Consider the following 21,594-nt stretch of genomic DNA (forward strand, 5'->3'; position numbering starts at 1 on the left):
TGTGTTAATTTTTTTGAAAGAAAATCATACTGCTAATCAATATCCTTTTGATAACATTTCCAGTACTTTTACAGTTTTTTTGTAGGGTTTTACTCATTTCCCCCAGTGAATTTTATTTATTGTAAATATCATGAAGTTCCTCATTAACATCTTTACACAAAGCTCTGCAACCTGTGGCGAGTTACTTCACCAAAGGGCCTCAGCGTCCTCGCAAGAACATGTGAAGACAAGACTCTATCATCTCTCAGTGCTTCCCAGGGCTTATAGTCATCTGAGAAGATCACTATGAAACACAGCTCAACTTTAAAGTCCCATACAGGGTTGGTCCAAAGTAGGTTTATAGTCATTCGTATGGAAAATAATACAATAATTAATAAATAATAATACAACAATAAGCTCTGTGTTTCGTGTACTCACTACTGTAAACCTACTTTTGCCCACCCCTGTGTAAATTTCCTGATTGGAAATCTACAATAAAATGAAAAACCTACCGCAAACCACATCAGAGTCTTCTCGCCAGGATTCGTAGGTGCCGGGACCGTCTGAGGCACAAAGGCGGGACAATTCTGAATAAGTGTCACATGTTGACGTTTTGTCTCTATTTTGGCAATACTCATCAATGCAGACCTTTTTGTAGTCACTGGATAAGGCAGAAACCTTTCCACATTCCTCAAAGTAGGTTCCAATAATTTTGTTACAGTACTGCAAAATAAAATATAAAGTTTTTATAAAACATTAAAAATGAACAAATGAATATTTAAGAAGAGAACAATTCAGGAGTACTTTTCTGCATAATATCCTGTGGTTTTGACAGGGAGGATTATTGGATGCTGGCTGAAATGAAGAATTTTTTAAGGATTATAGTAGATACAGTCACTCCTAAAATAGTACTTCACTTGTGGCATTTGAGTTGCTATAAAACAACTCCAAAAATTGTACCTGAATTCATCCCAAATTTCTCTAAATGTGACATGAGGTTTAGAACTTGAGAAAGTGGAAGAGGTGAGAAAAGGAGAGATCAGTTGATATCAGAAATTGGATGGTAAATGATTGATAACACAATAGACAGAAGGGATATTGGCCCTTTAACTGTGAGTCTGCTTATATTTGGTGAGCAAACAGATGACAGTAAAATGCAGTGACTCTGTTTTCTTGGTGTGGGCTATGTGAGTTTGTTCTGGAAACAATATATTTGTTCTCATGTTGGTTAAGAAAGTAAAAACATGTTAATGAATCCAAAAAGTTCAAATTTCAATATATCTTAACTACCGCACAACTATCTTCTATTTTAACCATTTTTGTTTGCTTTCTTTCAGGAAATGTGAAAGCTATTGCCAAACAAATGCACGATTTGCACTAATTAAATTCTGGGACAACTGATAATATTCTCCAAGTGAAGTATAAAATAAAGTGAAATAACACCTGCAAAGATTGCTTTTACATTTATTGTCCTTTGTTACTTTCTCACTAGATTATAGGTCCCTTTAGGGCAAGAAATATAACATTGAATTTAATATAGCATGGATTAATACCAGGTCTTGGATATAGTAGGTCTTTATCAAGTATTCACTGGCTTTAACATAAATTTATGTAAACATTCAACTAACATTTTTAAGCAACAGGGGTAACTTCTCACACAGTATGCAACTACCACAACAAATGAGACATTATCACGCAACTCATACATAATCTCATAGAAAACGTATGAGAAAAACATGGGAAATCATTATAGATGGTGTCTGATTGTAAGGACCAATGAGTGACACAGGGAATGAAGGAAAGAAAAGGCATTCTAAGTGCAAAGATCAAGGAAGGTTTCACAAGGAAGATAGTAGATGATCTTGCATAACGTCACGGTTTAATTTGATTTGTTAAAAGATGACAAGATGGTTATAAATGTAACACCCATTGTCAATAGAACAAAAATTTCTTCTATCTTTTGATCTTGAGAACTTTGTTCTAGATTGAAACAGGAATATGTGAATATTCATTCAGTCACCAAATGAATCTATCGAATTCAACATAACACAAGGTTGGAAAATTCACAGAGTAAGTAATGACTATTCTCAATTGTCATAGTCAAAAATATTACCTGTAATGCTTTTAAAAAGAAGGTAAAGGATATAAAGGACGACAATTCAGACTGGTTCTCTGGGGCAAAAGTAAGAAAGCAAGAACAGAAACTAGTTCTTAGGGACACTGTACATGGATTTCTAAACTGTAAGAGTCAAGTTAGTACCCATGAAGAGGTAATAATGCAGAGGGGAAATGTGTAAATTTACAGACAAATGAAAACACTATGCAAAGGAAATTACAATTGTCACACTAATACATAATTAATATCATAGTGTTTTGGGGAGAACATTATTTTGTCCTCTTTAGTTAGACTAAAGCTCACACTACAGGGACATTGGAGGGGAAGCAGTTGCAGAATTCTAAGATGTTGGTGCTGAGAAAGGATGCTGGCTATCTAAATTGAAACCCAGGGGAATATTGCAGAAATTTGCTACTAGTGAAATACTAATTTCTTACTTCTACTCCATCTTCGCAAGTTTGATAGGTTTTACTAGTAGCTTCAGGGCAATCACCAGCAATTTTACTCTTGGCAATGTGCTCATTGATGTCTTCTCCTTAAAAAAAAGCAATGTTTGATTCACAATACGCATTACATGTACACGTTATCTTCAAGTTAAACATAGACTTGACAACATAAATATAGACATATATTTATTTTAACATTTTTTCATTCTTTAGACAAATGCAAAGTGTTGTTACAGTTATCCAAACATGAGCATTTACTTTATAATTTTCTTTTGGGAAGCAATATTCTTGTTCATAATAAATTGAAATCTTACCTGGAGTGGTGTTGAAATTACCACAAAGACCGCAAGTTGGATATTGCTTGTGAAGAGTGAGCTTTAAAAGAAATGTATATATTTATAAAATATTGAAAATATCTTAAGACAAGATTTACCCAAAACAAAGAACATGGCTCTTAGTATTTTATTCTATCTAAGCTGGTTACTTATGAATGTACTACCAGGTGTGTGATTTTTAAGAACCTGGCTCTAGAATTTGGAATAAATCCTGACTCCACCACTTACTAACTGTGTCTTTGAGTAGGTTATTTAACTTTTTCATTAGCGTGAATCTCATGAATTCCATCATCTTTAAAATAAGATTAATAATAGTATGTACTTCAAGATGTTTTAAATATTAAGATAATGGTTAGTACAGTGACAAATACATAGAGATTGCTCAATGAACTTTAGCTCTGGTTTTATAATGTATTGTTTTTGTAACTAAAAGCAAAGAAAAAAATAGCACAGGATTATAAGAAAATCAAAGATAAACTTACTGAGAGTTTGTTATTTTTGTCCCACATTAATGACAAGATTCCTCTACGGCTGTTCAGGACATTATATTCTCCATGTTTTTTAATGTGAATCAGCTTGTTGTTATATGGTATCTGTACACTGAAAAGTATAAAACACAAGTACATATAAATGTAAAAAGTATTCTTATAACACCTTTGGTAATTCATTTTTCTATAGTTAGAAAATCTGTCTAGTAATTATTAAAGTTTTCTTTTTTATATCATTTCAGAAGAGATACAGTGGTTCTTTTCCCAATATTGGAAAGACTTTTAAGAAACAATGAATAAATCTTTGGGACTTTGGAGTAATTAACAACAACAACAACAAAACACAGTGGTTCAGTATAAAAAAATAATGATGAAATAATTTGAAATGTTCACAAATAGAATAATATGCCACATTTTCTTATCCTGGTAAGTATTCAAATATGCTATCCCTTCCAAATGTAAATTACTATGTCTGTAAATCATGGCCTATGGGCTTCAATCCATTATAAAACCTCAAGTTTATATTTAGTGTTAAACATACAAATAAAAATTAAAATATTCTTTAAACAGTTTTGTTGAATACACATGTTGCTCAAAATCAAGATACTCAAAATAGTAAAACAACAGACATCTCTTTTTTCCCTACCTTGTTATAGAAATAAATATATTTTACAATCCCACATATATCTGTATTATAAAGTTACCAAACTCTTTTCCAATAATTTATTAAAAATATCAACATGCATCAAAATAGGAAAAGAGTATACATCATCTCTCACCATCTCTTTATCCATACACTATTTCATTTACCTTTCTCCATTAACTAAAATGGTGTCACCAGATATAGAGATGTCATTATTGTCAATTAAAACCGTTATTTTTTCAATCTCACTATCAGTGTTTCGTTTGATCTCAATATTGAAATCTCCAGAGTCAACGCAGTGGCGGCAGAAAGTGTATGTGCATGGTGACTCAAAGGAAAAGATACGGCCGTTGAAAGCTTTGTATGCTCCTTTGTCCCAAGTAGAAGCTTCACCTGTAAGATATTTAGAATAGAATATTCATAACTATTCAGACAATTAATGTATTATCTAGTTCTGATTTATAAAAGTGTTTATTCACCAAGGTAAAAAAAAAAAATCACTGAAAGATTCTATTCTCACAGCCATTAGCTTTATTCATTAGTTTTCTTTCTCACATACTGCAAAAGCACACTAAAAGTACCACCTGAGGTCTTGGGAAAACCCAAAGTTGGCTATATGGCAAAACAAAACATGAATAAAACATCTTGTTTACATTGGAAGAGGGAAAATGAGTTTACTATGGGGAGGAATCTATGGAGGAAACTGGTGGTCTGCATAATTGTTCTGCTCTTTATACAGATAGTCTTTTTAATGTTGTCTGAGTTGGTTAACATTTATATCAAATGAGTGTAAAGACTTCTATTATTTCTTTCTATACATATATATATGCACATGTGTACATGTGTGTACATGTGCATATATATTTATGTGTCTTTGTATGTATATTTGAGGAAAAATAGTACTGATGTAATGTTATTCATACATACAATGAACAAATAGATAATGGCAAATTGGTTACTTTATACCTCGCTAGAGGCCTGGTGCACGAATTCATGCACTAGTGTGGTCCCTCCACCTGGCCTGCGGGATCAGGCGGAAACCAGTTCTCTGAAATCCTTCGAGGGGTCCCAGATCGTGAGAGAGCACAGGCCATGCCAAAGGACCCCACTGGTGTATGATCAGGGCCGGGGAGGGACTCGAGAGGTTGGCCAGCCAGGGAGGGACCTCGGGAAGGCTCCAGGGCACGTCTGAGCCGTAGCTCATTCCCAATCAGCTGGACCCCAGCAGCAAGCTAACCTACTGGTTGGAGCATCTGTCCCCTGGTAGTCAGTGCACGTCATAGTGAGCAGTTGACGTGCCTTAGCATATCATTAGCATATTACCCTTTGATTGGTTGAACAGTTGACCAGATGACCGGACACTTAGCATATTATGCTTTTATTATATAGGATTAGGTACTGACTAGCTTAGGCATATAAATATGAATAAGAATCACAATAATTTTTACTTACCAATAATTGTATTTGTTTCTGAGTATGTGGGAGTTGCTTCTGGAATATGAGATCCTTTTTCTATTCAATACAATGCATAGATTAGTAAAATTTCAGGACCTATATTGATTTTAAATATATATTTCATTTGGGCATCTATATGGAAATTAAGACATTGGTACTAAAATCTATAAATGGGGATTATTTTATCCTGAATATATAATTTTATTTTGTGAGAGCTGTGATTTGCCAAGGTCATACACATGATTATCTCTGAAATTCATATTTTTTCTTGGGGCAATCAGCCATAGTAAGCTCAGAAATTAAGAGCTTATTAATTTTGGGCATCTACAATTACAAACACATGTTGCATCCCTAACAGAACTATTTTTTTCAACTATAAATTTTTATTGGCTATTGCCCAAACAGGCCCAAGATAGATTGTATTAAACCAGTCTACTATATAGTACTGATAATTCAAATATATATATATATATATATATATATATATATATATATATACTAATTTTCCTGATCAAAGGGAAAAATCAGTATACCTTGAAATTTGCTTCTCATGACTGTTTATTTCTAATACACTGACCCTTTTATGTAACCAAGTAAATTTATAAGAAATCTTGGAGCAACATCTAAATGCAAGCATAATAAAACAACAACAATAACAAAAGTAAAGATTTTTATATAAATTTAAAAACATTTTTTACAATGCCATTTATTGTGTATCTTGAAGCCACTTCTCTTCACAACAGGCTGTCTTTACTAGGAGTGAGCGGAAATAGTTTTAACTCTTTATTCAAAACTAAATTTTAAAATAATATATCTAAAATGATATAGAAGTTGCACTGTATTTTATTCAGGTTGACTTAAAATAATTTACTCTCTCTTATCCATGAAATTGTTTCAAATAAGCACTTGGTTATCTAAACTTTAGTACTCAAAGAGAAGAGCACTTAGAAACTCATCTCAATATGAGAAACACATAATAGGATATTATTTACTAGTGTTATTTCTTATACTTTATATAGATTATAGATATATATATATATTTTTCAAAACTGAAGTCAAAAATTAAACTACCTGGAGTACTGGGCGGTCCCGTGGTACTGTAGTCAGATGAGCTTGTCACGCCTGTTTAATACAAAATGATTAGGTTGTTTATGTGTATCTTTTAGTTGGTAAAATATGAAAAAGGGTTTTACAATCTTATGGAAAAGCTATGGCTCCAATTACAGCAATGCACTGGCTGGAGTAACAGAATGAAATGTCTTTCCACTAAACGGACTGACACAAAATTACTCTATTCCAGATCAATGGCCTTAAAACTTATTCAGGAAAAGAGGTAAGAATTGCAGAGAAAGGGTTCCAGGTCTCCTATCCCAGTTTCAGTCACACTTCCTCCCACTTTAAATTATTTCACATTTGGGAAATCTAGCTGCCATTTCAAAATGTCAATTGAACAAAGTATTCTGCATTCCTAAAAGCTGGAAGTGTGAAAATCAAGAATCTAGATGAACAGAGATATTCGTCTCAAGATGTGAAATGTCAAGGGAACCACAATCTGCCATTTCAAAGCCACTAGATTTACTGCCATTAAATACACTACCAGAAGGAACACTAATCAATAAAAGTCTGTCTGATTGAGAAAAATGAAAGCAGTTGAAAGCTAACTTTCAATGAGCAGAAAAATCTCAAATTAGCAATTACTCCACAATAGAAAGATAGGAGGCAATTACTTCTCAGTACATGTCTCAGGAACAAAACCTAAATGTGTATGCCTGAGCTAATGGCAGCAGATCTGAGGGTCAGAAATCCAGGGTCCCTTAAACCATTTGTACCAACTGTGCCTAAAGGAAGTCAGTGGCAATAAATTACAGGTGATTTTAAATTTCTCATTCCTGTTGAAGTGTTGACCTCTACATTGATGTCCAAAACTTAAGAAAAACCCCAAATAATTATTGTTTCTATATGACCAAGTCTCTTTTGAACAGATTGATTGATGACCAATTCTGCCTGAGGTCAACCATTACTACACTGCACTGTATCTATTACTAATTAGACTTCACCAAGTTTCCAGAGGCACAAATACTAAATGCAGCCCAACATGCTGTACTGATGCTATCTGTTCATTTTAAAAAAGATTGTCACTGGGAAATATTTAATTACATCTTATGACTCTTTAGGTTTTATGCACAAAACCTGAAGAGTAATCCCTAGAATCTGATTTTCCAGTGTCCCCTATTTCATTTTAACCAAGCCTTTTTGTTCAAGAACACTGTGCCAACTCCACAGGACAGAATTACCAAGACCAAATCCAAATAAACTCTTCTTTTACCACCAAGTCTAAAATTAAAAGCAAATGGAAAATGAAACTGTTAGCAGGATCAATAAGCAAAGGATATAAATTATTTGTATTTTTTTGTTCTTAATAGAGCCTGGATCAGAATTCCTGAGCCACTGACATGGGAGCCAAAGCCCATGGATTTACCAACAAATTTTTTGCTGTTCTTTCCTTTTCCACTAACCTCCATATCTTCTAAGATAAAGAGCTCTGACACAAAAAAATATCTGGATTTACTGTGCTTTATTAATCCATATTTCTTTCACTGGCTTAAATTTTTAATATAAATTTCTATTTATCAACACTTTTATAAATCTACTTTTTCCTGACATTTATTTTTCAAGAAAACTAGTTCGAATATGACTAATAAAACTTGTAAAGTTTTAGTGTAGTATAACTTATAAAGCATTGCAAAAGTCATGGAAATATAAGACCAAAAATTTTTGTTCTTATGTCAAAACTTGTGAACAAGAGAATTTTTTAAAGTATTATTTTATTGAATTAGAGAGAGGGGGAGGGAGGGAGGGAAAGAGGGAGAGAGAGAGAGAGAGAAAGAGAGAGATAGAGAAGAGAGAAAGAGGAAGGGAGGTAGGGAGAGGGAGGAAGGAGAGATAGAAATATTAATTGGCTGCCTCTTGCTCGCCCCTTCTGGGGGTCAAGCCCAAAATCCCAGGCATGTGCCCTGACTTAGGAGGGGGGCAGGAAGAACTAGTGACCTCTTGATGCATGTGATGGTGCTCAACTAACTGAGCCACACTGGCCGAGCAGGAACAAGAGATTTTAAGTGGCTTCCCCCAAGTCCACAGAAAATTACTGAGAAATCCTGAGGACAGAAACTGGATATCTTCCTTCCAGGTCCAAGCCCCTTCATTAAAGCATTATATCAATTTGCCTCTTAATTAAAATGTTTAAATTCCTGCTGAAGATAACACAGATCCTTTTAAGAATCAAACATAGTTTAAAAATCTTTCCCATGTGTTCCTCTAACAGTAAGTCTTTATTTGTCAAAAACACCACCAGTCCCTGCTTTGCTCATTGATGATTTTTCTACCAAAAGAAGAAACTAAGAAACAACTTAGGATACAGGCAGCACAATTAGAGCCAGCTCCTTTTTTAGCATTTTCCTCAAATCCACTTGGGCCAGATGGATCCTTACCATCTTCGCTTTGATTTGAATCAGTGGTAGCAGCATCCGTACCACCAGAGTCACTGCTGTCAGAACTAGTTGCCGCAGTGGTTTCCTCTGCAAAAATACAATCATTATCAGAGAAAAGTTGCATTCATTGACTAGTCAGGAAATTGTATTATACATATTGCTTGAACTACGCCTATATTGCAAATGTAATGTATATTCCCTCTCCTCTCCATATGTCTTTCCACATATACTTCCACACTGTGTAATCAGGGGTGTGCATGGCAACCAGTTTGCCAGGAGGTTTGATAGAATTCCATAAGAGTTTCATTGTGTTCTGTATAACATGAGCAAACAATTAAACGTCTCACTATCGTAAAAACAAGTAGTAATGATTATTAGTCATACCAAGTTTATCAATTTCAAAACAGATGACTGGTGTCCTTCCTGAAAATATCTCAGTTGCACCCCTACACCCAAGGCTGTTTCTCCCTTTTCAGATATAACAAAATGAACTCAAATATTAAATTTTAATATGAAACATTGAAGTTATTTTCCTCTTGGAATCTCCTTTCCCATTTATGTAGAGCTATGAAATATAGATATTTCAGGGACCAGGCAGGTAAAGTAAAAGCCTGAATTGGCCAATAAGGAGTAGTTTATTGAACCAGAGAGGACATGCCTCATCTAAAGAAATTTAATTCCCCCCCGCAAAAAATAAAAATAAAAATAAAAAATAAAATTAAAAAAATTGCGAGGCTACAAACTGTTTAGAAACCCTGCTTTATGCTATCACTCAGAAAATTGACTATGAAAGTTAAAGAGAAAATACTGATATAGAAAATGAATTGTGGTTGCTAACAGAAACATGAGAGATTAAATTTGAGTCCGGAAAGCATTTTAAATCAATAACTTATACTTTATAAAATGACTGATCATCATAATAATGGTACTAAGTAGAAAGATAACAGAAGAAAATAAAAAGTATCGGGGAAAAGTTCGGTTTAATGTAAACATCTTTGCTACAATTCTCTAAAGATGGAATTCATCACTTTCAATGGCACTGGTATTAGTGACTTTAGATGATTCCTACTCCACTGTTACTATTAAGGCCATGAACTACAAATAAAACAGAGATTATCAGGTTCTCCCAAGTGAGGAAGAAGCCCCTGTTTCCTAGGTAAGCATTTGTCTCTAGCAGTACCTGCTGGGGTGTCATCTAGCTCTAAACTCTCAGTGTCTCGCCGTTCTCGCCGCCTGTCCTTAGCCTTTCCTGGAGAACCATGTTCTGTGTCGAAGACCGAAGCAGCAACTGATTTCTTTCCGTGTGGGTCATCAAAGGGTGAACCTGCAACCAGTAAGTCACCTGGTGTGAGAACAGGAGATTTCATTTGAAAACAGCCTTGCTGTCACAATAAGGTGACTTGATTGCGACACTATGAAAAGCCACATTTTATTTTGTATCAGCCTTGTTTTTCTGGCAACACTCGAAACAAAATATGCTGCTGATTGTCTTAATTACCATAGTCACATCTTTTTGTCTTAGTTTTAAGACTTCAAGAAAGACGAATACAATGGTGATGGAAGGAGTCTTGATTTGGGTTGGTGAACACGCAATACAATATACAGATGATGTATTCTAGAATTGTACCCCTGAAACCTATATAATTTTGTTAACCAATGTCACCCCAAATAAATTCAATTTAAAAAGAAGGTGAATATTGCTGGGAAGACGTATCAGATGTGTCCCAGAAATTCTCCTTGTGGACAAGGGCAGGGACTTCCCTCCGTTTCTCCTCCATTGCTAAGCCCCAAGTTTCAGTATCCAATCTTCCCCCATCAAAATATTAGTGTGGACAGTTGAATCCACACTATCCTTGGCTTAGTATAACTGATAATTTTAGGAAAACATACCTGTTTCTCTTTTCCTTAAATCTACAAAGAAAAAAAAAGATTAAAACCTTTACTCATAATTTAATGGTAGCATTCACCTCTTCAAGTCTTAGTTGAAAAGTCATCTCAATGAGGCATACTCTGAGGATTTAAAATTGCAACACCATCCCGTTCTAACACTAACTACCCTTATTCAGTCCAGGATTTTATCATCTTGTCATATACCATGTTACTACTTATAATGTTTATTGTTTGTTGACTGTTCATTCTACATTTTGAGCTCCATAAACTCAAAGTGTGTTTTTTTGCTTGTATGTGTTGTTGTTGTTGTTTTGCCTGTTTCATTCTCTGAGACATCCCAAGTGTCTAGAACAGTGCCTGAAACACTAAGGACAATCAACTAACATTTACTTAACAAATGCATTTGTCAACAAAACACTCTTGTTAAGGTAATGTATACTATATTACATGAGGTATTCTATGTTTTCTGTCATACCACTTATTTTTTTAATCTCCCAAATAAAATTAAAATACTTTAGAAGTGATAATGCCTTAATGAATACACTATTCCCATAAAGTTGTGGCAAACATGCATTTTGGTCACTGACTAGACAAGAAAATGAAATTCATGATTTATAAGTAAAATTTGAAGACTATGTAAAAATAAGTACAAATAAAAATAAGACATAATTCTCCCTAATGAAAATAAAGGAAAAGAGACTCCCCTCCACTTTTTTAGATCCTTTACTTTAGAAAACTTGTGAGTTTTTTTATCTACCTCTTTGATCTAAAAATGCCTTATAAGAAAAACATATAAAAGTAATCTTGGGCCATTTTGACTGTTGTATATGTTAGACTGGAATGATAGTAAATTTATATTGATATTAGCAAAAATATTATTGTTAGATTTAAGAAAAATTCCATGAAAGCAGTTTCGATTTGCTGTGGTTTTTTCTTTTGGTGGCTAGGGAAACAAAATTATGGATAATATTCCATGATATTCAATTTCCCAAAGGAATCAGTAGTAAAACTGTTAGGCCTAGATTGAGTTTAATTAAAATAGATCACTAAGGAATTAATCCCAGAGTACAAAATAAGAGCATGTTTGTTCAATAAAAATATAGGAAAGTAAAACCTTAAATCCACATCCACATTTCTCATGTAAGTATGTGATTTTAGAAAAGCTAATAATCAAAGCAATTTCCCATTTCAAATGTCACCACCTCATAAACAACTGGTTAAATATTAAAATGTCTGACCCAAATTATACAAAAATACACTAGAATACGTTTGTTTGTAATAATAAGGAAGATTTCATGAAATGTTTTAGTGATTTTTCCAGTAAGATATGCTTTCTTTTCAAAGAAAAGCACTGCCACTGTGTTGTTACTTGGAATAAAGAGTATAAGAAAAGAAAACCAAATAATTTACCTGAACTGCTTTCAGCTACTTCATTATCTAAAGAAAAAAGAAGAATTGCTGTCATTACTAGCATATTTGACAGATTTGCCAATAGAAAGTGAATCTTGATTACAGTTATTTCTTGTCCTTGGGAGGTATTCCCACAGAGATAGGCTCATTGAGTCCAATGCTCAGACATGAATATGGAAATTATCCATTGACCATGGTATGTTTATACCCCTTCAGAACAACCTTATAAAAAGAATACATGTGCCAGTCCCCCAGCCAGTTTAGAGTACACCCTAGATGCATGAATTAGAACGCAGCAAAATACAATAATCCTTGGATGATTGCAAAGGTTCTTCACAGCATTAATCATTATTCAGTTGGTGAAGCACAGATGTTTTAGTGAACAGATTTTTTTCATGTGGCAAAAATACTGTGTAAACTTAATTTACTTAATTTGAATCAAATGACCTCAAGTTTTATTTTATAACTGGATTCCATAAAATTAATGTACACACAGTTTACAAATGATTTAAGGGTTATTATGGTAAACCAAAGTGAATTCTCTTCATATTTAAGTAAATAGCATAAAAATTTGCAAACTTGTCAACTCTAGTAAGTACAACTGAGTCAATGACTCATATTAAGAGTGAGTATATACAACAAATGGCATAATTTATATATAAAGATATTTTTATAAAAAACATCAAAATCATTGTTATCCAAAAGAATTTTCATAATAATTATGTGAAATTAAACATAACAGAATGGCAACAACAAAATTTTGCATAAACTTGCATATTGATTATATATTCAAGAAACTTCAAAAAACATTTTGGATAACATTTTTATTTGGGGACTTAATGGATTGCAGGTTGTTGGTTATTTTTCAATTCTTCTCCATACTCTATAATTTTTACAAATTTCCTAACTCAAACTGATGACATTATTCAAGTAAAAGTCAAAGCATATGGTCGTATACTAAGACAAACTTCTAAAAATTAGAACTGTCCCAGAAAATCAAAGATTTGTGGTCAGCAAACCTATCTCAGACCTATAGGTGTAAATTAATTAAAACAGCAAACACAGCCAGTTAAAAGACAAAGGGTTTCCTATGTGTGCTGATAAATTGTTACCAAAACCAAAATGTGTGTATTTGCACAAATACATGCACACATATTTAGCTGAAGGCTAAGAAGTAATGGTTTATAGATATGGTTTGAAGATAATATAAATGTTTCTAAAAAATGTATAATGACATAGCTTCCATATAGGTTAAATACCTGGAAGAGTCTCTCTAAAATATAAGGTGAGTTATAATAAACAAATAGAGTTATCATAAAACCCATGCATGAATTTTATCCATAGGGAAAATCCCAGTGTCTCAGAGTGCATTCTATTACTACAAATACTAAGCTAATGAGCTTGGATTGATGGTTTTCTCACCCCAGTTGACTGAAAGAAGTAAATAATATTTGGAACTGTGTACAAAAAAAGCAGATATAGAAAGCAGATATAGTGATCCTATCAGGATATAGAGCTGGATGTTTAACAGAAGTAGGAGAGACAGAAAAGCAGACACAGTAACTCAGAAACCATCTCTGGAGTAGGAAAATCTTAGCTTAAGAAATTTTCCCTACAAAATGTTCTTTTGATGGTGAATCAGTCTTTCAATTAGTGATATTTTCATGATTTGCAGGTCTTTAGTCTTAATGTGGCTATAACTTTAAGATAGTCATTAAAGGATAAACTGTGATGAAAAGTAGTAACAAACACTACATACATCTTCAGTAACCTCTTCACGGATATTTCTAAGCAGATATATCCTGAAGACAGGCTTGTTAAAGCTGAAATAATACCCGAGAGGTTGAAAATCCACATGCATGTTTTTTAATTTAATATATTACTCTAAGATGTTGGAAAAATTTTCCAAGGAAAAAAATGTTTGAAGTAGAAAACACCAAACAGTTAAGCAAACGTATACCTAGATCTATCACATTTGAAAGGATCTTTCAGTTAGTCCCTTACCTTTGCAGAAGACACAAAGTGTCACAACCAAGTAAAAAGAGGTCAACTTCATGGTAGTAATTTGGGACCTAGAAATAGAGACAGGTCATCCTGGAGAAACAGATCCACAGCGGACCCTCAAACTAGAGCTTTTATACCCATTCATACCACCGTCTCTCGTCATGGGCTAGGCGTGGTAAACTTAGTGATGACAGAACAAAGGTAAATATCACGGCATGCCAAAGACGAAATCCATTTCAAGTCAGGTTTGTGTCTTATTTATATGACATCTCTCTCGGACCCAGTCCAGTTCATGCCAAACCCAGCCCTGTGCAAACAGCAAAGGCAGGAACTAAAAGCCTCCGGATTAAACACCAAACAGGCTGATGATATGCATTTATCTGTCCCCTATTCATCATTGCAAAAGCCTGAATACCTCAAGAAACTCAAATATTGTAATTAAATATTTCAATTGCCTCTGCCTTTACAACAAATGTGTTTTTAACATTAGGCTACCTTGAAACAAAGAACTCTTTATTTATTGACTAGAGGCAAGGTGCACGAAATTTGTGCATGGCGGGGAGGGAGGAAGGGTGACCCTCAGCCCAGCCTGCACCCTCTCCAAACCTGGATCCCTTGGGGGATGTCCGACTGCCTCTCGCAGTTCAGGACTGCTGGTTCCTAGCTGCTCTCCCTCCTGCCTGATCGCCCCTAACCCCTCTGCTTGCCTGCCTGATCACCTCTAACTGTTCCCCTACCGGCCTGATAACACCAAACTGTCTCCTGCTGGCCTGATTGCCCCTAACTGCCTCTGCCTCACCCCACACCCAGGACCCAGGCTTCCTTCTTTCTGGATAGCCACAGGCACCCACGACCTGAGCCAGCTTCACCAGGGCCGGCCGCAGCCGCAGGGGACTGTGGGCTGGCAGCTTCATCCGGTCCCCAGCCACAGGCACCCAGGACCGCGGGGCGGGTGGCTTGTCCCTCTTCCGGGCCACAGGCACAGGTGCAGCCGCTGTCACCTGGGACCTCAGGGCAGGTGGCTTGTCCCTCTCCTGGGCCCCGGCCTGGTTGGTCCCCATTCCTCTCTCCCTAGTGTTGAGTGTCTTAGTCATTATGGCATGACGGCGTGAGGGCATGATGACCGTTTGCATATTAGCACTTTATTACATAGGATATGTCAATAGATATTTTGAGAAATGTATAACCCTCACAGAGATATAGGTATAGATAGGTACTAACATACTAAAGTATACAAATGTACCACAGTTGTAGTAATAGCATTATTATTCACAGGATACATAATGCTCCAACAAGATACTTCATAATGAATATTTAAATAAGTAGAAGACATGAAAATGAGAATATCAGGAAAAGAATGTTTTAAGACAAAAATAAAATTAAATAGAACCATGCATGAATTTATATGTAGGTATTCCGGAGTGAAGGGAGGAAGTTCAAGTTAGGGTCTAAGAGGAGACTGTCTGGCCTGTGCTAAGCAAGGCAGAGAGGAGTAACAATCCAGGAATCCAGGTACCAATCAGGTGGGCCTGAAAAATAGAAGGGCCAACTCCCTCGCTTTGATGAGAATCTGCTTTATTTCTGCTACCAATCCCTACCAAGAAAAGACTTCAGTAGCTAAAGAGAAAACAGTCATCTGTGCATTCTCTCCACTCATTTCCTGAATAACCCAAAGGAAATAAACAGGTGGATAGTGAACGCTTTTATTCATATGCTCCCTACTCTAGGAAAGTGGTATTTCTTTTTCTGTTTTTACTAAAAATAATAGATTTTTATTTGCAGATTTCAGTTGTGCTGTGAACTTTTCAGAAGACAAAAACAAACAGCAAAAATGAAATGTCACAAAATAACCAAATGAAAACTGAGCCTCCCAAGGAAGTAGCCTCTAAAGGACAAATGAGAGTGAGCATCAGAGTGAGGTGCCAAGGGGTAGTGGCAGCCTGGAAATCAGGCACTGAGCACGATCCTGTCTTTATTTGTCCATGAACTATTTAGTTTGCTCGGCTTGGTCCATGAATGCCCCATTTAGCAGCATTCTGAACGCATCAAACTCTCTGATTTATAGCTATCCAGCACTGGGATGCTCTTTGAGAACTATTTTCTTTGTTCTTACCAATTTTTTTTTCTTTTCTTATTGAACTTATTGGGGTGACATCGGTTAATAAAATTATATAGTTTTCAGGTGTACAATTCTATAATACATCATCTGTATATCGTATTGTGTATTCACCAACCCAAAATTAAGTATCTTTTGATCTCCATTTATGCCTCCTATACTTTCTCCTACCTCTCCCTACTCCTCTCCTGCGGGAAGCCACCACTTGCCAATACTGTCACGAGAGTGAAGGAACGCGGAAGGCCGATGGACTGATGCTAAGCACCTCATCTGTTGAGACAATGGTGGCTCAAGGCAATTCCCTAACCTGATAATCCTCTTACTGTTTACCAAACTTTACCTTTGATATGCCTGTATGCATTGCTAAAGGGCAAATGTGTGTTCAAGTAAATAAAAAGCAAACCGGCCAGAGGTCAGTGTGCTCTTCATGAAAGAGACCCCCCACCCTGGCCCCAATGCCTTCTAAATTCCTATTTCTTGTATAGCATTTTCATTTGTGTGTCGGCCCCTTCTTCAGATCCTGAACCCCGCCATGCAGGTTGCGGCACCCTCCCCATCTGGCAATCTTATACTGATGTCTGTTCCTATGAGTTTTGTGGGGGTTTTTATTTAATCCCTTCACCTTTTTTATCCAGCCCTGCAACCACCCTTCCCTCTGACAGCTGTCAGTCTGTTCTCTATCTATGAGTCTGTTTCTATTTTGTTAGTTTATTTTATTCATTAGATTCAACATATGAGTGAAATTATATGATACATGTCTTTCTCTGACTGGCTTATTTCACTTAGGATAATGCTCTCCAGGTCCATCCATGCTATTGCAAAGAGTAAGATTTCCTTCTTTTTTACATGCAAGTAGTATTGCACTGTGTAAATGTACCACAGCTTTTTTATCCACTCTTCTACTGATGAACACTTGGGCTACTTTCAAATCTTGGCTATTTTAACAATGCTGCAATGAACATAGGGGTGCATATATTCTTTCAAACTAGCATTTTGGGTTTCTTTAGATATATTCCCAGAAGTGGAATCACTGGGTCATAAGGCAGTTCTATTTTAATTTTCTTTTTTTTTTTAGGTAACTCCATACTGTTTTCCCCAATGGCTGCACCAATCTACATTCCCACCAACAGTTCACAAGGGTTCCCTTTTCTCCACGTCCTTGCCAGCAACTGATGTTTGCTGATTTATTCATGGTAGGTATTCTGGCAGATGTGAAAGGACATATCTCATTGTGGTTTTAATTTGCGTTTCTCTGATGATTAGTGACATTGAGCATCTTTTCTTATGTCAATTGTCCATCTGTATGTCCTCTTTGGAGAAATGTCTATTCTGGTAAGGTGGGATTTCTTTTATCTTGGGAGAAACATGAAAAATATCATGGAGAGGATAGTTTTTAAGGGCTGAAACAAGAAAAATAAATGGGACTTGGACATGCAGAATCAGGGAAGGATTCTAGATGGAAAATGTATTTTGAACAAAGTCAAATGCAATTTCAAACATTCTGAAGTCTCAACTCCAACTTTTCTCTTTCCAGATAATTCATTCTAGAAGTCTAATTCCAACAATCTTTTGGCTTCCCTCCTCTTGGCAATTCAGGTACCTTCTTACATGGTTTAAATTCTATCATTTATCATTATTTCCTTGCATAAATTTTTAACTTCCTTGGCCTTGTCTTATACTTGCTTGGAAAAACCCCAACCATGGCTTAAGTGAAATTCTTTTCCTTCCCTCTATATTGCATGTAGATGAATATGACAGGGTAAAAATACACAGTCATGCTAACTCATTTCTCTTAAATCTATTACCAAGTGTGCCCTTAAAATAGCCAGGCAATTATATTTTCTAGTCCATTTGCTTTCACTTGCTTTTACTTTATGTTTTCACTCTTCTCTACTATCCAATACCTCCTTTTCATCCTCCCTCTTAGTTAATGACCTCACTTCCAAGTTTATTGAGTTAACAAAAGCCATCAAAAGAGAAACACTACAAGCTCCCTTTCCCACAGATTCCAAATTACTGGTATTTGTACCATGTACTCTGCCTACCTTCTTCATACAGATGAACTCTCTGTACTGCCATCTAAGGCACCCTCCCATTTGTGTACTGGATTCCACCCAACTATTTTATGCCAGTAATTTGTTCATCTCTATTCTCATCGTCAAGGTTTCCCTCCCCTTTTGCATTATTCCCAACAGTATAAACACTTCCACTATTTGCCCTTCATTTAATATAACAAACCAAAACACTGCATGGTATCTGAATTATACCTTCATAAAGCATTTATTTTATTTAAAAATTGTTTTATTGATTATTTTTAGAGAGAGAGGGGTAGAGAGATAGAAACATTGATGAGAGAGGAACATCAATCAGCTGCCTCCTGCACATGCCCCATTTAGGATTAAACACACAATCCAGGCATGTGCCCTGACCAGGAATCAAACTGTGACCTCTTGTTTCATAGGTTGATGCTCAACCACTGAGCCATACCTGCTGGGCAATAAAGCTTTTATTTTTAAAAACCATTGAACTCACTTCCCTTTTAGCTCTCTCTACCCATTTCTCTGCTCCCCTTAATGATGAAACTTCACAAAGTTACTTGTGCTCATTGCCTCCATTTCCTGACTTCTCATTATCTCATGACTAACTCAACACCCATTAAGTTTTCACTCAAGCATTGCATTGCACAAAATGTGCTCTTGTCAAGGACAATGGAATCCAACAGTCAGTTTTCAGTCCTGGTTTCACTGACCTCTTAACGTTTAACACATAGTTGATTAATTCTTCCTTCTTGTTACACTCTGACTTCTGCAATTTCCAGGGTTTTTGTTTTGTTTTGTTTTTTTCTACCGCATTTGCTGTTTCCTCTTATTCTTCTCTTCCTGATTTTTTCTCATTTCCATAACTTATTTTCTTAAATAATTCTTATATTTTAATTACAGTTGACGTATAATGTTCTATTTGTTTCACGTGTACAACCCAGTGATTAACGTTCATATAATTTACAAAGTGTGCCCCCAAGACTCCCCAATATGGACACAACTGTGGGAGTCTAGTGCCTCTTTCCTCCTCAAACCACTCCAAGGATTTCACTGTAGGTCATTTTCACTTTGTAAGATTTCAAAGTCTCCATCATTGATAGCATTATAAGAGGAAAGTATTTTACAAACAAAACTATAAACTTAGCAAATGTTAAATGTGATTCCTAAAAGGAAAATACTTTTCATAGGAGGCAGACTGTTTTATTTTCTGAAACTTTTTATTGGGTAGCTTGTTTTTACAAGTAAATTAAGCACTTTAACTCATTGGCAATAGCATGTCAATAAAATAAAATCATCTACTAATACCAAAAAAATATACTGCATAACTGATGTACATAGGTTAAAAGCATATCCATCAAAAGAACAATCGTCGAATGTTTCCTTCTCGATTTAAAAGGATGTGGCTTAAGTGTCTGTACACCTAACGACACACTGTCAGAGGAAAGATCAACAGTCAAAAGAACAATGGCACAAGTATGGGCAAGATGGTTTGTTCTTTTAATAGCATTTGTACCAGAAGGAAATACAGAAAATGTTTAACAGTATCTATCTGGATTGTGGAACAAAAAGTTCCCTATTTTCTTATATGTTATGATCTGAAATTGCATTGGGAAATTGAGTTTCTGAAAATGAGAAAATGTTTGTTATAAGGAAAGTTTCATACCAAGGGAAATAAGAATACAATTACATTTTTGAATAAATGTTATTTAAATGGATATAATTATTTACATATAAGTAATACTTAACATTAGATATATATGCATAAATAATTTTCTATGGTAAATAACCACCTCCAATTTAACTTACCAAATTTTTTTAAGTAGTTTATTTAGTAGGCAGAATCAATTAAAATAGACTCATAAGATAGTGATTTTATGAAAGTAAGCAAGAAATGTTGTCAAGATTTTGAGCATCTTTGAATCCTGACTTTCTTTTGATAAATCTGTGGTGAGCCATATTCCTGACAATAATAGCTTTATGTCTGTGTCTCCTGTCTCCATTTGTATCATTGAAATGGTTTGTGCTCAATCTAAAACCATAATTTTGAAGATCATCTATCATTGATCCTACATGATTACCCTCAAGTTATTATGTCAATTGCTTCTTTCCAAGTTTATTCTTCTACTTCTGAACATTCATTGCTATCTTTCCATCCCCATTGCACCTTCTTATTGGACATACTCCTCTACCCACTTCAATCAGCCTTCCATTCTATAAACTGTTCTCTAAATGGTCACCATATAGGGCTGCATGACCACATTCATTTGCTTTATTCAATCCACATAGATCCTTATTCAATGGTCTGTCCCTTTGATTCCACTGATTACCTCCTGCTTTAAACTATCTTCTCAACTTGTCCTTTCTTCTATCTCTTATTAATATGGATATTTTCCAGACCCTTCTTTTTCCAGTATACCCTCTGCATTGGCCATCTCATACTCTCCCCTTTTAAAGGTAATAGTGTTATGGGATGAATTGTGACCCCTCAAAGATTCATATGTTGAAGTCCTAATCCTCAGTACTTAAAAATGTAACCATATTTAGAGATAGGATTTTTAAGGAGGTAATTAAATTAAAAGAAGATCATTAAGCTAAACCCTTATTGAATATAACTTGTATTCTTGTAAGAAGAGGAAATTTGAACACAGCCATGTACACAGGGAAGACAATATAGAGACACAGGTAGAGATGGTCATCTGTAGACCAAGGACAGAGGCCTGAAGCAGCTCCTTCCCTCACAGCCCTCAGGAGGATCCAACCCTGTGACACCTTGATCCTACTTAGACTTCTAGCCTCCAGACCTGAGAGAAAATAGATCAAGTTGCCAGCAGTTTGCAGTAGCAACCCGTAACAAAGTAATACAGATGACCTCTCAGCAGATGGCTTACAAACAGACCTATGTCTCCACAATCTCCTCTGAGTCTTGGATAGCATCCACCGCTGCCCACTGAACATTTCCATCTGTATGTTTTACAAGAAGCTTAAATAAACATGTCAAAAATTAAATTAAAATAATCATCATCTGAACAAACCTACTACGCTTCTCTACTTCCTAGTATGTCTCAATACACACAATCTCATCTTAAATTTTCAGAATTATTTTGCTTGTATGGTTTTAATTGTACTGTTAAAATGGAATGAAGCATTATGTAGTGATGTTAACTAGAAGTGAGTGATTCATTTAA

The 21,594-nt window shown here is 35.3% G+C and overlaps 1 protein-coding gene across 1 annotated transcript in view; it reads right to left on the minus strand.

Annotated features, from left to right (window-relative positions):
• The window catches only part of MUC19 (mucin 19, oligomeric), a 105,004-nt gene extending 101,619 nt beyond the window's left edge, over positions 1 to 3,385 (minus strand). The window contains exons 1-4 of the mRNA XM_036299015.1: positions 3,359 to 3,385; positions 2,856 to 2,916; positions 2,533 to 2,630; positions 492 to 702 (exon numbers count right to left, since the gene is read on the minus strand). Coding sequence (XP_036154908.1) covers positions 492 to 702; positions 2,533 to 2,630; positions 2,856 to 2,916; positions 3,359 to 3,385 — 397 coding nt within the window. The remainder of the gene's footprint in view (positions 1 to 491; positions 703 to 2,532; positions 2,631 to 2,855; positions 2,917 to 3,358) is intronic.
• Between the last annotated feature and the right edge of the window lie 18,209 nt (positions 3,386 to 21,594).

Source organism: Myotis myotis, unplaced genomic scaffold, assembly GCF_014108235.1.
Source record: "Myotis myotis isolate mMyoMyo1 unplaced genomic scaffold, mMyoMyo1.p scaffold_m19_p_3, whole genome shotgun sequence".
Lineage (NCBI taxonomy): Eukaryota > Metazoa > Chordata > Mammalia > Chiroptera > Vespertilionidae > Myotis > Myotis myotis.